We start from the raw sequence: 18,506 nt of genomic DNA on the forward strand, positions 1-18,506 counted from the left end.
ATATCATCAAGCATTCATGTTGCTAGCTTATGTTAACAACAAATCAATTTTCTATCATAATAACGATGTCGCCCGAAGACTATGAAGGATCAAACATTTGATGTACCAAGTGTAATATAACACAAATCTAGATTAACCATTTAACAAGCAAAGTATTGAGAATTAGTAAGATAAAAAGATAAGACATGCTAATAACAATCTTTCTTGGATAAAGATAAGACATGCTAATAACAATCTTTCTTGGATATAAACATTAAAGTCCATGTTGAGTTTATATTATACATATTCTAACACCGTTAGTGAAACCTTTTCACCTTAACATAATTAACTTAGCTAAACATAATGAAGAAGAAAAAAATAAATAAACAATATAAGAACATAGACATGATATAAGTTAACTAAGTATAGGAAAGGAAATGAAAAAGCATAAACAAGAGATTAATATAGCATGAAAGAAAACTTGAACATTACAAAGATATAAAGAGAAAAGCAAGAAGATGATTTTGATCTGAAAAATAATATGACTAAATACATGGCAAATGCCTCCTTTTATAGGCTAAGATTCAGAACTATTGATTGGTTGACTAAGAAAATAGTTGGTGGCCAACCATTGATTTGGTGGCTGGTTTTTGACATTGTTGGCTGCTGGTTATTGATATTGTTGGCTGGCCAAAATGTCATTGCTAACATCAGAATTTGAGCCCTTTGTTCATGAAAGTTATGGGCAATTGTCTTAGCTTTCCAACAAAAAAAACCAGAGCTTATTTGGACTTCTAGAACTCAAGATATGAGCTGAAAATCGAATAGTGTCTAAGCTGTAGGACAGATTCTGACTTCTCTGTTGTTGCTAAGAATTGAACTTGAAAATAGCAGAATTGAGTTTTAGACTCCTCATGAAAGTTTTAAGTATATGTCTTAACTTTCCATCCATATAAAGCAGATCTAAATCCAAGGTCTACAACTTCAGTTATGATCCAATAACCGAATGGTGTTCCAGTTTGGAATTGAACTAGCATCTCTTCTCTTAGCCTAGTCCTCTTTTTGTCTCTTCACTTTCAATAGTTAATCACATCAATAAATCATTTGAATTGTGAGATATATCTGTATTAAAAATAAGCATTTACCATAAATTAAAGATATCTTATATTATCAGACTTGTTATTATAAAACATGTTTTAGTTAGAGAATTTAGTGATATTTTAGTGCAATATGATAATATAAAGTCTTAATAAGAATGTACTTTTAAGTACTAATCACACAGCTCTCGATGACATGTCAGAGAGCATGGAAAACTGCCTGATTTTTTATGACATGCCATAAATGTTCATAGGGGAGATGCTGTCTATTTCTCAAGAAAACAAACTAAAGCGCTCACATGAGAGAGAGGTTACTAGAACTTGATGAATGATTACTCTTTTTTTTTTTCATTTTATAATTTTAATTTGTTGAATGATTGTAGCAAATAAATTTTTATAAATGCACGATTTCGATTTAAATGGCTTGTTTAAAATATGATTCAAAGAGATTTAGTTTGAAAGTAAGATATAATGTTCATGAAAGATATGCATGGATACATTGTTATAATAATTGTACTACTATTATCATTATTATTAATAGTAATATTATTACTACTATTATTGTTAATAATAATAATAAAAATAATAATAGTGCGGATAATGGATAATAATTAAATTGCTTAATAATAATAATAATTGTTGCACTTGGAAGCGCGATGTTGGGGGGCAGGAAGTTGACACCTAGTTGTTTGATTCAGAGTCACCAAGAGACCCGAATGTACTGGTTTTATTAGAAATTCAAAGGGTAAGGGATTGGTTATGGCTTGGGAAGATATTAACATACCTAGCATACCCTACAAGAGGTAAGCCGTATTTTATGTTCTAAATGTGGTTTGAAGATTTTGATGGGTTCCTAACCGGTAATATGTTTATGGCTCAAGATAAAGATCCACTCATGTCGCACATGGGCATGCAATGTCGAGGGGTTTTAGGAGTCGCCACCTAGTTGTTTAGTTCAGGGTCGTTAGGAAATCTACGTATAATGGTCTTATTAGAGATTCTAAGAGTAAGAGACTAATTATTTCTAAGGAAGATATCAACACTCTTAGCGCACCTTACCTGAGGTAGACTGCATTGTATGATTTTAATGTACCTATATGAATTCTTATGGAGATAATCCAAGTAGGTCACCTGATAGGGTTCACCTATCTTGGAAGGCGAAAATGTTTTCTACAACTTGTATATTATGGTAAAATTACAATCAAATCATATCGATTTTCACTTAAAAATCTCGATTTTGTTAAATTGGGTTTCGGTTTGAAACCAAAACCTTAGGATTAAAAACCATTTAAAATGTGTTGTTAATGAGAAAGAACACCACATTATTAGTTAATCATGCATAATAAAGGTTTATGTTCAAAGAAATGGACAAAAATGATCCAAATCAAGAGTATAAGGCAATGTTCTTCCCATAAACATGAAAAACATTGCCTTAAACCTAGAAAATCACCAAGAAAACTCAGCCACTATCCAAACCCAGAATGATCATTTTTTACTTCTAAAGTATGGTTTCTTGGTTCCAACAAGACACATTATCAAAACCAAACTTATTTACATAAAAAGAACTTACAAAAACAACAAATCATCATAAATATGCATCAAATTCCAATCTTTAAAACTACCAACTTAAAATAGCCTACATATTCAAGCAATTTGGATTAAAAAAGTCTTTCTAAACCTTTAACTAAGACAAAAAAAAAAAAACTCAGAGACCTAGACACATGCATTAACTAAAACAGAAGAACACCAAAACCATGCTGCCATATTTGGCAAATCCCAAATCAAACTCAAATGTAAACTTAGCATATTATGGTAATCATTAACATGTCAACACATTTAAAACATTGCATTTAAACAATAAAATCAATCCAGCAAGCCTCATGGACTCAACTTTCAAGGTTTGTAAGGATATACCTTCCAAGCTTGTTGAGATCATTGGAGAAAATAAGATGTAAATATTTGATTTCATGGAAATAGGTGTCTCAGTCAAGGCTAACTAGGTAGGTAACTTTCATGGCTTTGCCGGAACAACTTTGACGTCAAGGTTGCTTGAGACCACCTGCACTTGGTAGATGGGTACGTACATTTTGATTGGATCTATTTTTGCTTAATTTGAAGGTTTGTAGCTCCACATTCATTCATTTGAAAGTGCCAACTTAATTAGTATGGAATCTGAAAGTGTAGTGATGACTGATTAGGGATAAAATATTATTGAGATCATTAGAGAAAATGGGATGTAAACATTTGATTTCATGAAAATATGGTTTTAAAGGGGATGTTTCTCAGTTGAATGGTGGTGGTTTCAACCTTAGAGGTGGTCGAAAACGCCACATTCATTCACTTGAAAGCACTTACTTGATCATCCAAAACTGTCGAAGAAGATGATGCACAATACCTTAAACAATGTTGTTTTGGCTAAACCCTACAAATTAGGGTTTCTAATTTTGGATTTGACAAACTTCAATTTAATCCCTATTCTTCTAATTTCTTTTAATTTGACCCTTAATTTCCTCTTAAACTTCTAATTTCATGCAATTTTACCCCTATTAAATTCAATTGCTAGCTTTAAACTTGAGTGCCTTTTATAATTTGGTCATCGGTTTATTTCACTCCAAACAACCATCAAACTTTTATTTTTTTTCAATTTGGTCCTTGATTTCACTGATTTCAGTCACTGAAATCATGCGACTTTTGCAAGTCCTTAACTGTCCATCAGACTTTGAATTTTATGCAACTAAGTTTCTGATTTGACCAATTAAGTTTCTCTAAGTCTAATTTCAATCAAACTTCAATTGTTTTCAATTAACATCAAAATTGACTCCAAATACTTATTTGCCTTGCAATTAAGTCCTTAATAATATTCATTAAGTCTTCCAAAATTCTAATTGAGTCCTTAAACATATAAATTTGCATTTCTTTACCGCAAATAAAAATTAGGGCCAATCTTGTACATTTTGGTCCTCTAACTTTACCATTTGCCATTTTGGTCTTTCACCACCAACTTGTACAATCCTCTAGGCTTTCTTCATGTGTATCCTCTTGTATTTTGAATTTTTTTCTATATATTTTTTAATTTTTGTAGGATCAAAAAAGGGTAACAACAACTCGTGTGAATAAATATGTCATTTTGAATTTATTATGGGCTCGTATGCTTAAATGAATTCTTTTGGAAAGGATCTAAGTACCCTAACAAGGTTCACCTATCCTGAAAGGTGAAAGAGTTTTTCACAACTCGTATATTGTGGTGAAAAATAACCCTAATTAAAATTAGTGAATATTTAGAATAAATTTGAGAATTTTCTTGTCAACTCCTGATATTTAAATACTAGCCTACTTCTTGGTCCAACATTTATACTAGAATATTGCTCATTAATTCTCGTCAATTAAAATTTTTAGAGGTTATTGAAATATTGATCAAATTCTCATGGATTTAGTAAACTAGTTATCAAATCTAAAATGCATGCAAAACACATCATGTATTTTTAAATTATTTTTTTTAAAAAAATATGATTTTTTAATCTTTTGACAGACTTGGCCATATGCAATTAAAACATATAATCCTTTTTTTTTCTTTTTGGTTTTAAGAATTAAGAAAAAACATATAAGAAAATAAAAACACACACCCATCTCTTTTACTAATTAACCTACACACTCGTACAATTATAAATATTTACACATTATTATAATTAAACATATATATTAAAAAAATAGAAAATCATCTGAATCTCAAAATAGACCTTCTGAAGGCTGAGGATAACTTGGGGAGACTATTACATGGTGCTAGACATGGAGAAACAATGACAGAGCACAGGTTCCATGCACCACCATTACTGTTGGTGCATGGTTCCATGTATTGCTGTTGGTGAACTGGAAAACAAGGTGAATCTAAAGTGACCTTTTCTTTTCTTCTTGTAAGAAAAAAAAAATCACACAGGAAGTTCATTTGTTTTTTTTTTAGATTTGTTTCTTTCTGTGTTGCAAATAATGGTCATAATTAAAATCAAGGGAGGGAGTGGCCAATATTGGAGCTTGCGGGTTGCTCGAGGGAAAGATAGTAAGCTATTGTCGGTTTAATTACAAGGTCGTTGAGGGCTAGTGATTGTTGGCTACTATTGGTGTGGGGTTCGGTTATGGTATTTAGCCAAAAAGGAGAAGAATGGATGAGTCTTTGTTTATGAGGTTGAGAAGAAAGGAGAGGTTGACTTCTGATAGTTGATGGCGTGTTGTTTTTGGTATAGAAGGAGGATGGGTTTTTTGGTGGGTTGTTGTCATTAGCTGGGGCTACTGGTGGTTGTTTAAGAAGCAGCATTGTTGCTTCTATCTAGGCTGGTGGTGAGTTAGAAGATGAAGACGTCATTGTTGAGGAAAACCAAGAGACAGGGGTGAAGTTGGTAGAGAGGGGTGCTAGTGGTGGCACAGTACACTCATAGTGGTGGGTGGTGGATGAGTGAGGATGACCTACGCATAGTCGGTGGAGTTAGTGGGTGGTGGACCATCGATGGGAGGTTAACACTTAAGGGTAGAGAGAAGAAGGCTGGGTGTTTTTTATTTTTGTTATAATAGGAGGGGGTTTGCACAAGGGGGGTTTGTGTAGCTGGCTGCTAGGTTTATGTATAATAGGGCTAGGGTTTTTTCTTGTATGTGTGTGTGAGCTGGAGAGAGCTATCTATTTTTAGTATTTTTCTGTTAGTTTTTTTTTTTTTTGTAATGGCCTCTCTTCTTGAAATTCCTCCCTTGAAATTCTCTCCCCCTTTTTTTATGGGTAAAATATTTTTTATAGGTAAAAATATTTTATTTTCTTCCCCTTAATTGCTTGATCCCCAGGTATAAATTTTCTTTGGTCCCTCATTTTCTTCCTTTTCACTTTTAGTCCCTTTGTCCATTTATATTTTGATTTTTTTTTGTATTTTGATTTTTTGAAAGAGCAACATCAACATCGACTTAATAAGCACATTAACAACTGAGTACATTGAAAGTAGATTTCTTTTAATTTTAAATTCTTTGGAAAAGAAGCTGAAAGTGATGCGAATACATCAGTATCATATTTTTTTGGAGTTTTTATTGGTTTTTTTGCATTTGTTTTTAAAAATAAGGTAAAATATTAGGTAGCAACATATGTCCTCTATTTAAAATACTTACGAAGCAAAGAATTGTTGAGTGCTTGGTGTATTAAGTTTGTAAAGCCAAATGAATTGTTCTTCCAAAATTAATCTTTTCAAAGCTTTTAGTTTGGTTAATCTGAAACTTTGTCTTTGCAACAATCCCTTTCAATTGGAACTATGAACAAATTGTTTACAGTCTGATTAATTTGAAATCCCAATCTAACAATTTCTTTTAACCAGAACATTAATATCTGATACCTCAAGATTGTGAGGTTTGAAAACTTGGTACTTCTTGATTTATGGGTTGACCTTGTAAAATCCTAAAAATAATAATAATAAATAAATAAATGTAATAATTAAGAAATTAAATAAGAAAATATGAAGGACATAAGGAGTATGACTCAATTTGTAAAGAAAAGAATAGGGGCCAATGTATAATTATAAAGCAAGGATAAGTAGAGAGGACATCTAATAACAAGGATTCTTACAAGGAAAACAAGTGAAGAATTGGAAGAAAAGGGAGAGAGGGGTCGATTGCAAGCATTAGAGGAGAAGCCAAAATCTTTAACTAAATTGAGCTGAAATTCTGAAATTTCTCAAGGTATGGACACTAGACTTAATTATGTAAAACAAAGTAACAATTAATTAGGAATTATACACCAATTTTAGATTTTATAAATTAGGGTTTTTAAGTGAAAATTTAGGGGAAGTGCGGAAATTGTTTGAATGAAGTTAGTTAAGCTAACATAAGATGTTCTGAACATGAAAAACACACAAAATTATTAAAGAAAAATCATTGACCCAAAGGCTTGAGTGGCCAACCATGTAAGGATTTATTGGGGGAGGAAAGGAATTCAAAAATTTAGGTTGTTGAACACTTATAGTATATGTAGAATGTGGACAATGAGTGAATGAGATAAGAAAACAATCAGCTAGAAGGAAAAAGGGAATCATTAGTCTCCTTAGACTAAGCTCGGCCAAGAGCCAAATTGAGGGAAAGAAGAAGAATTCAGGTGTATTATGTTTTTTATGCATGAATCAATTGTAGTAGATTGCTCACTAATAAGGAAACGTGTGGAAAAATTGATAACAAGGGACTTCGCGAGTTTGATGTGTGTTGTATATGGCAAAAACAAAATTATTGACCATGGGTATAGCCCTTGATTTTGGTATGGGAAGGTTCATAAGATGTAGGAAAACATAGAAAATAAATATCATAGAAGAATAGAAAAGTGAGGTTGGCGAAAAACTCACTTAGAAATCACTGATGAAATCTAGGCAGATTCGTCACTCCTGTTCTAAGGGATATTTGTGCCTCAGAATGACAAAATTTAGGAAACTTCTCTATAGAAATTGTAGTATGTGATGTTAGCGTTCCAATGAATCCAACTTCACTTGATTTGGAGCTCTAGAGCTCCAAATATAGGTAAATATATGAGGAAATGTCGATCTGCCACCTCTACTAGCAGATTCAACGAACAATGATAAAATGGAGAATTTTAGTTGTGATAGGGATAGAACCCAGTTTCCTCCCTACCAAATTTTTTGTAACATCGTATCTTGACACTAGAAAGGGATAAACTGCATTTGAAAATGAAGTTGATAATATGCATAATGATTTAAAACAATGAAGCATAAAGAGTAAATGTTGTTGTTGTTATTACCTTGCTATTTGCAAAATGAAAATTGAACATGAAGCAGTGTGGTGTACTTAGGAACCATGGGGGAGTACAACAACAACAAGGGAGCTCAAATCGAGTATCGGTGGCAGGTAGGTGTTTTACACTTGTACTCTCCTTAGTTGATAGTAAAAGAAAACCATAAGTGGGTTGTGGAATGATAGGCTCTAGTTATAGTAAAGGAAGCATTAAGTGTGTTTTTCTTTTTTCGGAACAACTATGATTATGTCTTATTGAGTTGATAATTGTATACGTAGATACATTTATTAGTGACTCTCCATCATCTCTACTATATTTTTTCATTTAATATAATTATTTTCACATTTTAATATTACTAGTCCTTCTTATTAACGCCAGGAGTAGTGTTCTGGGTGTCTAGTTCCTTTTGTATGAATTAGAAAATTAGTGTTTCTAATTATTTTTGTATGTATTAGGAATTTGATGTCTCTAATTCCTTTTGTATGAATTAAGGAGTTAGTATTCCTAATTCTTTTTGTATGAACTTGGAATTAAATGAATGTTAATGTATTTTGCTTTTAGTAATTAAACGACCCGAATGGTATTAGTATCTCTTTATATTAATCATCGAAACTTAAGATTTCTATTATTTTATGCTTGTAATGTTAATGTTACTATCCATGTTTAACTACTAATTCGTTTGTGTTGTAAATTTTATATTTGGAATGAATATATAGATTTTTATACTTGTAATTGGTAATAATTGATGTTGTGATGTGACATGAATATATGGTGATTATGGAATGAACATGAAATGTGTGTAGGATAAATTATCGATAACTTAGGACTTCTTGGTATAGGGGAGACTCTACTGAAATTTCAGTGGAAATTTCAGTAGACCTTAAATAAACCGACAAAAAAAAAAAATTACCCATGAATTTTCAATAATATAATTGCTTTGTTTGATCCCGGAATTGAGAATGTTACAGACTTGATACTTCTTGATTGCGTGGTTTGAAAACTTGGAGCTTCCTGATTGCTGGGTTGACCTGATACTTCTTGATTGCAAGGTTAACCTTCTCATTCTTTTGATAATTTTCTAATAGTAGGGTTCTTCCCACTTTTCTTCTTGATTGTAAGGTTGAATTTCTTGGTATTTCTTAATTGCAGGGTTGACCTGATACTTCTCGATTACGAGGTTTGAAAACTTGGTGCTTCCTGATGACAGGATTGTTCTTGAAGACTTTTCCTGATGATAGGGTTGTTCTTCTCCTTCTTTTGAGAATTTTTTAATAGTAGGGTTCTTATCTCTTTTCTTCCTAATTGCAGGGTTTAACAACCACGATTCTTGATGGCAAGGTTTTTCCTTTATTTCCTTTTTACGATGATAGGGTTTGATCAAGTTCTTTTTTAACTTTCTTAATGTTTCCTGATTGCAGGGTTGAATTTCTTTGTGCTTCCTAATTGTAGGGTTGAACTGTCCTTCCTGATGGCAGGGTGAATTTGGAGACTCTTCCTGATGAAAGAATTGATCTTCTCTTTTTCTTGAGAATTTTCTAATAGCAGGGTTCTTCTCAGTTTTCCTCTAATTATATAGTTTAACTGCTACTTCTCAATCGCAGAGTTTAAAAACTTGATGTTTTCTAATTGCAGGGTTGACCTAAAGTCCCACATCTTAGCGGTTCTCTCCAATTTATAATCAAAATCTCTATAAATAGCTTGGTTAACTTGAAATTCCAATTGATGATTTTCTTTAACCATAACTAAAATTTTTGCCTTCAGCTTGGTCTACTTGAAATCCCAATCTAGCGATTTCTTTTAACCAGAATCAAATTTTTTGCCTTTAACTCGATCAACCTGAAACCTAATCTAACGATTCCTTTTAACGAAAGCCTTGGTCTTTGTTTTCAATTCGGTTACCTAAAATCCCAATATGATGATTCCCTTTGACCAGAACTTTAATCTTTGTCTTTACCTTGATTAACCTGAAATCCCAATATGGTGATTCCTTTTAACCAAAACCAAAATTTTTGCCTTCAGCTTGGTTAACCTGAAATCTCAATCTAGAGATTCCCTTTAACCAAAACCTTGGTCTTTGTCTTCAACCCGATCAACCTGAAATCCTAATCTGGCGATTCTATTTAATTAGAACCTTGATCTTTATCTTTAGCTCGGTGAACCTGAAATCCCAATCTAGGGATTTCCTTTAACAAGAACCAAAATATTTGTTACTTTCCAATCACGAGGTTTGAAAACTTGATGCTTCCTAATTACAGGGTTGACTTGATACTTCCTGATTGTGAACTCAGTGCTTTTTGATTGTAGGGTTGTCTTGATACTTCCTGATTGTGAGGTTTGAAAACTCGGTGCTTCCTGATTGTAGGACTAAACTGATACTTCCCGATTGCAAAGTTTGTAAACTCAGTGCTTTCTGATTGCTAGGTTGACCTTTCCTTTTTAATGGCAAGGTAAAAAATATGATTCTTTACTTCTAAGCTTAAGGATTATTTCTTTGTCAATTCAAATTTATCAAAATCTTGCTGGATTTCATTAAGGACTTTTCATGAAAAATTCAAAAATATTTATGCAGTGCTTTGAGGTTAGATGACATGCATGCATCCTTACTTAGTTTGAAAAATAGGGTGCATTTGTTTGCTATCCAAAGCTCTCTCAACTTTCTAATTTACCAACTTATTTGAGTTTATCATATATTAATCCTCTACTTAAATGTAAGTGCACTGCTCATCCTAGACTGTCCATGACAATTATTGCTCTTAGTGTTTATTAAGCATAACTATGACCCAAATGTGGTATTGCTTGCTTTACCATCAAGGATTTTAACAAATCATTCAACTTCTTGGATTATAAAAAGGTTTTTTAGTGTTGGTCTCATCTTAGATTGCCAATCAGTCATGAAGCTACCTCTAATTGAACCATACTTTTTTTTTGTTGATCTGAGCATTATTAATTGATTTCACTATGCTCTTTTGCATTATCTTCATAAAGAATTTTGCAAGACTCATTAATGGACTATTTGCTTTTAAACAATGGATTTTCAAAGATCATGCCAATTCCTATCTCATTGTTGAAATGAAAACAAAAGGATGCTAGTTTTGAAAGTATTTTGAAAATCAACCTTGTTAAAGACCCAACATGCGCCATTCAATATATGCAATCTTTTGATTATTTTGAATTTTGAAAATTAAAATTGATTCGATGTAAGATTAAAACATTTGTTTGGCCCTTTCATGGTTCTTCGTGTTAATTTTTATATATTATTTTAGGTATACCATTTGATAGTACATGATGAGGTGACCTTTTGTAGATTTTAACAACAAGAGGTTCGAGTTAAGACTCGAGGTTATATCAAGAAAGATTGTCTCTTTCGAGCAACCATTTCATCAATATGCATAATAACCAGTAACTTAGTTAGTGAAGTTATGACCTTTAAAGAAAAACTCTTTACATTTTGAGAGCATCATTTATCAGTTCAAGTCACTCGCTTGATTAAAAAGGGCTTTTAAAATGATGTAACACACTTTATGGCTTATGGCCATGAAGGGAATGGAAATTCATAGGCTTAAAAGGTGTTTAAGGGTTTCAATGACTTAGGATCACTTTTCTTCTACCTCTTTTCTTTTATGATGTCGTTTCATGGAATTAATGAAGAGTCTTGCTTCAGGATCTTTGTTTTAGTCTTGAAGCATCATAGAATCACCTGTTTTTTTTTCTTTTCCTTTCTTTTATTTCTTCTTTTTCTTCCTTTTATTTTTTGCTTCATCTTTCTTGTCCTTCCCTTTTTATGATAACACCCTCTAGCGTTGGGTTCTGACTTTCATAGATTCATATGTGCATTTCGGCAGTTTACTCACATTTCCTTCTTGCCCCTAGTGTGGGGAGTGATCTATGTCAGGGTTTCTTTTTGAAAGAAATATTCCATCAGGCTCGAATTAAGACTGCAAAAGATATATATTTTAAGAATTGTAAAAGGAATAAGCAAAGATGACCTTTTCTCATTTCAAGCAAGGTTAGTTAGAATCGATAAGTTTTGACCTTGTCCAGCATAATGATTTGACTTGCGAAGAACCATGATTTGCAAGTCCATAACTACTAAATTCACTACATGTCAATATGCATACTATTAAAATTTAGCTTCATGCTTCATAAACTCAATTCGTCCCTTGCCCGCCAGCTTCTAAACGTGATACTTGAAATTTTTGTAATTTTCAATTAAATAGCCCAAGAACTCGTCATAATATTAACATCTTTCATCTGTATTATACCACCTAAAAAATAATAATTGTATAGGATTTAATGGAATAAGAACAACAATTCTAGAGTCTAACAAATACTGATAAACAAGCTTAAGTGGCAAAGCTATGTCAATCGTTGAAAAAGACCCTTAAACAGTTGATGCTAGAGGAGACTCAACTCATCTTTTAAAACGATAACAATAGGTCATTAACCCAAACAAGCATTAAATTTCACTGTATGAAATTAATATTTAGTTGCGCCTTCAATTTTCTTTGTGCACGCCACAATCAAGTCTACCATGTTTCCCGTTACTGTTAAAGAGAATGTATTACCATTTGGCAGCAGTTGCTCGAGTGTCTGTGATAAAGTTTTGTTAAAATGATTTTAATATATATATATTTTTTCAAATTGTTTTTACATTAGCATATAAAAATTACTAAAAAGAATTAAAAACATAAATTTAAATTTTTTTCAAATCAAACACAATTTTAAAATTCAATTGAATACAGTTAAAAAGACTAAAAATAAATAAATAAGTGTCTTGTCTCATCCAGCAGTCATGTCTATTAACTATTTAAAATGAATCTTGCTTGTAATGAAATCACTTGTGATGGTGCTAGATCAGCTTCATTAACTACATCATTGGTTTCTTTCACATAATGCTACAGTAAAATTTTGATGAATCATCATCTTCATCACCATTAAATATGCATTCAAGAACACTAGTACTGATGCTAGCAACTAGCAGTCCCTTTATAAGGATTTGACGCGCCTTCTCTCGCTTCTGAAATTAAAGATAATACACATATAATAAAGGCTGAGTTCAATCATGTTTTTATACGCAAACATTGAGGAAACATTGAGAGCAACTGAAGCATGCTCCTTCCAAGAACGTATTACAAGACTTGCAAGTTAGAGCTCTTCCACTCTGCATGAGGTAGAACAAGACGATTGCTTCCCCAAAATCCAAGCTTCCATTGCCGTCCTTGTCCAGCGCGCTAAAGATGCTCTGATGAGTGAAGTTATATAGTGGCTTTTTTTCTCGTTAGATGGTCCATGTATTCAGGCAAATTTTTCCCTTTTTTTTTCTTTTTAATACAGATTATTTTTAAAAATATTTTTCATATAAAATATAGTAAAATAATATTTTTTTAATTTTTAAAAATTAATTTTAAGATTAACACATTAAAATAATACAAAACATAAAAAAAATAATTTTTAATAAAAAAATTTAAAATTTTTAAAATATAATTAGAACTATATTTTCAAACACTCATAAATATTCAATTCAGTATGATTTTAAATTCCAGGTTGGTCGGAGTTCTACAGCTGTAAGTGAAGTACAGCAGTAAGTGTAGTTCACTGAAGCCGCGACCCAAAGCCCAAGGAAACCCAGCTACTGCCTAATACTATGAGAGGCCCCCACAAATTTGGTTTTGGAGACAATCTTTTCTTTGATTCCACCTGCCCGAATTATTCATTTCTCCTCCACAATTCTATTGACAGTAACCATCCACAAATCTGATCATACCGTGCAACCCAGAATCTTTGTAGTCCATTATAAAATTATAAAACGAAGACCTAAAGTATTTTTTATGAGACTTGAGCACTGTTAAAATTGAAGTTGTTTTTATTACACATGTCATATGATTCGACCGTCTCTTTTCTTAGACTTATATTATTCTATAATTATATCTTCTATATATTTTTCAGTCATTATCTCCTACACCACAATCCTTTAATATTATTATTATTGTTAATGACCTTGATTAACATGCATACCACAAAAATAATCATGAAAAGACACATATCATCAGACTGCTCAACTTTTGATAACATGTCAGAAATATCAAAAAAGTTAGTGGAGGAGATGTCACCCGCATCCCAAGGAGAAGCAAAAACAAACACATTCACATGATAAAGAGGCTAGTGAAACTTGATGAATAATTACTCTTTTTTTTATTTTATAATTTGAATTTGATGAATGATTGTAGGAAATAAATAATCATAATAATTATGATATTAATTAGTAATAATAATAATTGTTCTAATAACAACAACAACAATCCATTTTCGAGTTATTTTTTAAGTTCACATTTTTCTTTTCAAAATAAAAATAAAAAATAATAAAAATAAGAAGACTGGCGACTTGAAAAAGCAGGCTGGAAAGGATTTTAAAGATATAGGAGCTGCAATTTTAGACAAATTAAAAGCCTAATTGTAGCTCATTACACCCAAACTTGGAGAGATAATTTTTAAGTCCAAAGACATAATTAGATTTTTAATAGGCCAATTTGATTTAATCATGATCCAAATTAAATGATTAGTTATGTTTAAGAATTAATTTGGATCTAATTGAAGGATTTAATTAGGTGCGGGGATTTAATTATACTTTAAATGAGTCAAATTAATTTTATTAAGGGCTTAATTGGTGAAAAATTAAGTTTGAGAGCTCAATTTGGACTTAATTAAAAAGATTGGAATTTTATTAGATCAAATTCATTTTTTACCATGTTAATTGATTGAAATCAAGGGTAAAATCATAAGAAAATCAAAGTTTTGAGGTCAATTAAGGATTAAATTGAAGAAATTCGCATCTAAGAACCAATATATAAAAGGCATTTAAATGATTCCAATTGTATAAAAGTTGAAAAACATTAAATCAATAATGAGAGGTAAGAACAAAATGGAAGGTTCAAATAGCATAGGCATTACCTCGTGCGTATGGGGGAGATCAGAGGTTTTACACTAACTCAATCTAATTTTATGCACACGAGTCTACCACTATTTTTTTATTGGTTATTAACCCATATCAAAGTTCATTATATAAATACTATAAAAGACTTTTATTTTTTCAATGTGAGATTTAAAGTTCATTAATATATATATTTCATGTTCACAATAAGAAAGATATGCTTTTCCATTGTTGGATAAGAAAATTTTTTTATTTAAATATTTTAACTTAAAAGTTACAATATGAGATAAAAAATATTTTAAAATAATCTTTTAAATTTAATTATGTACAACATGTATAGTCTACATCCATATAAACTGTATCTTAAATTTTTTATGTAGGATATTAAAACCTAAAATGATATTTTTTATTTTCTTAGGTCGACCCCAGGACTACATTTATAACTATGATTATTTGTCTAGATTTATGTCGAAGTTATTTATTGTGATCTCAATTATGTTATTTTTTTTTCTCTATACTTGTTCCAAGTATATGGTGTGCTAAACATTTTTTTTGTGAAAATTTGAGTAAAAATCTTTAACTTGGTTTTCTGTTCTATATCTCCTTGTTATTTATGAGAATTTAACTCATAATTTTGTATCTCTAAAGTGATGAGAAAATATGTATCTTCAATGTAAAGGGTTATTTGTGTGTGTATATATATCTTTAGTTTTATACCTAGTGGCAAGCATATACTATACTATCCTTTATGCGAGTGAATTGTTGCTATTATCCTGGTATCATCCTCCAACTTCTCCGTAGTGACAATTGACGGCAGCAATGAATGTAACCACAATATTATTGACAAAACCCACTATTTGTCCTGGTAAATCACTACATGTCAATGAAATATTTAATGATTTTTTAATTATTTACGACACATATTTCATCTCTATCCAAGTCAGTAATGTCCAATGGATATGTTGTATCACTATTTTCATCAACGGGGTATTTTCATTGGTAATTCTATTCATTATTTGTTTTGTTGTGGAGTAGAAAAGTAGTACGACAAAATAAAACAACAATAGCCTTTATATAACATTGTTTTACTTTCGACCAGTTCACTCGTGGATCCAACTCGCTGAATCCATGCATTATGGACTGGATCCAGTCTCTTCCCTGTGCCTTGAGAAGACTCAACTCATCTTTACTTTTTTTTTAAGTTTAATGTGGGTGTCTGAACCAGCTTACATGCACTTCGATTAATTTCACGGATCTTGAAGTTAACGACCATGTAAGCCTCTAGTGGTCATCATATGAACAACCACAGGGCTCGAACCTGAGACCACAAAAGAAACAAACCTCTTGGTTTCAAGTTCTTATCATTGAACCACCACTTAGATGGTTAATTCAGGTTCATCTTTTAAAACGATAACAAAAGGTCATTAACGACCATGTAAGCCTCTAATGGTCATCATATAAGTAACCACAGGACTTGAACCTGAGACCACAAAAGAAACAAACCTCTTGGTTCCAAGTTCTTATTATTGAACCACCACCTAGATAGTTAACTCAGGTTCATCTTTTAAAACGATAACAAAAGGTCATTAACCCCTATAAACATTAAATTTCAGTGAATGAAATTAATATTTAGTTGCGCCTTCAATTTTCTTTGTGCATGCCAGAATCAAGTCTACCATGTTTCCCATTGTTGTTAAAGAGATTGTATTATCATTTGACAACAGTTGCTCAAGTGTTTGAGAATGTGATAAAGTTTTGTTAAAATGATTTTAATATATCAATTTTTTTTTCAAATTGTTTTTACATTAGCATATAAAGATTACAAAAAAGCATTACAAATATAAATTTAATATTTTTTTAAATCAAACACACACATTAGAATGAAAAACTATTTAGAGTGCCTTGTCTCATCAAGCAATTATGTTTATATAACTATTTAGAGTTAATCTTGTTAAAGAATCATTTCAATTCAATAGCTTTAATTATTAGGTAACGTTCCATGATATAATTTATATTATTCTCTAACATATTTTCTTAAGTGAAAACTCTTTAAGTTTGATACTTGTGATGGTACTCAATGATTTTGCTAGATAAGCTTCATTAATCACATGATTTTACATAAGAGCAGCTTAAGATTAAAGTAACAAATTCACAATGCCCTCCAAAAGTACACATGAGAATATGGAGAACGAATGCATGAGAATACAATTGCAACACAAAAATACAACTCCATAATAGTAACTTGAGCTTATTCTCTACTGGATGTGAGCTTTACTTGAAGAGTTTCCAGTCATTTGTTCTTACCTCATCAGCAATTACAGTACGATTGAAGCATTTGACTGGTGATAAAATGCATCATTGGTTTCTTTCACATAATGCTACAGCTAAATTTTGATGAATCGTCATCATCATCACCATTAGATATGCATTCAAGAACACTAGTACTGACGCTAGCAGCTAGCAGTCCCTTTTTAAGGATTTGAAGCGCCTTGTCTCGCTTCTGAAATTAAAGATAATACACATATAATAAAGGCTGAGTTCATATTTTTGTACGCAAACATTTTTTTAAACATATTATGGTATTTATTAATTAATTAGACAGAGAGAATAATTTTATCAATGAAAATATGAGGATTCAAATGGGAATTATTAGTTATTTTGAAGCCAGTCCTAAGAATATAATTAATCTCTTCATTCCGAGATCAATTAAAGAACTTCAATCAATACGACAAATTAATGGGAATTCAAATGGCACTCAACGTTGACTACCATTCCCTTTTTTTTACCGAGTTTTTCTCTTATCTCAACACTAAAGAATTGAAATATTAAAAAATAAAGTTCAGAATTATAAATAAAAATCATTAAATTAGATAGAATAAAATGAAGATTTTCACAAGAAAATGAATAAAAGCACAGTTTTAATTAGAAATTTGGTCATTGTTTTTATTATTTTTTAAGACTAGCCTTAAATTCTATTTCATTAAATTGATCTTTGATTTAATTTCATGACTCTTTGAATTAGATAGATCATGTAAAGAAAAGAAAATCTCAACACAAAAAAATGACAGCTGAAATTGCAAAATAAATAAAAAATATCGACTATCAAAAAGAAAAAGAAAAAAACGTAAAGCTCCAAAAACAATTAGTAATCAGTGAATTTAGGAAAATGTATAGAAATAAGTAGTAAACAAATCAGTGAATTACCCTCATGGGGGGCGCCGCTTGTACCGCGCTCCTGCTTTGACGTAGTAAAGTATAGTGATCGCAGAAGACGGCATCATCGTGGTGTGTGAAATTGTCACCACCATAACAAGCACAACAAATTTCATAGGTGCTAACTGAATCATTGAAGAAACATTGAGAGCAACTGAAGTATGCTCCTGCCAAGAAAATATTACAAGACTTGCAAATTAGAGCTCTTCCACTCTGCATGAGGTAGAACAAGACGATTGCTTCCCCAAAATCCAAGCTTTCATTGGCGTTCTTGTCCAGCGCCCTAAAGATGCTCGTATGAACGAAATCATTGGCTTTTTTTTTCTTGAGATACTCCTCGTATTCAGGTAGGCTAATTTGCCCGTCTCCGTCCTTATCCATGGCTTTGAAAGCTTTTCTGGCGTTTTTCTTTTTCCTATCGGACTGATTGTCAAAATAAGCTCTAGCAGCCTTACGAATCCCCTCCATAGCAGCCTTGTTACTCCCCTCCATATCTATTTTGTTCTTAGATGTACAATTTTAACACTCC

General features: G+C 31.6%; 1 protein-coding gene across 1 annotated transcript; it reads right to left on the reverse strand.

Annotated features, from left to right (window-relative positions):
* Positions 1 to 16,835: 16,835 nt before the first annotated feature.
* LOC133706365 (uncharacterized) lies at positions 16,836 to 18,506 on the reverse strand. The gene is made up of 2 exons (XM_062131891.1): positions 17,969 to 18,506; positions 16,836 to 17,264 (listed from the first exon to the last, which is right to left on the reverse strand). Exons 1-2 carry the CDS (start codon positions 18,467 to 18,469, stop codon positions 17,133 to 17,135), a joined length of 633 nt encoding a protein of 210 aa, XP_061987875.1. The 5' UTR covers positions 18,470 to 18,506; the 3' UTR covers positions 16,836 to 17,132.

Source organism: Populus nigra, chromosome 11, assembly GCF_951802175.1.
Source record: "Populus nigra chromosome 11, ddPopNigr1.1, whole genome shotgun sequence".
NCBI lineage: Eukaryota > Viridiplantae > Streptophyta > Magnoliopsida > Malpighiales > Salicaceae > Populus > Populus nigra.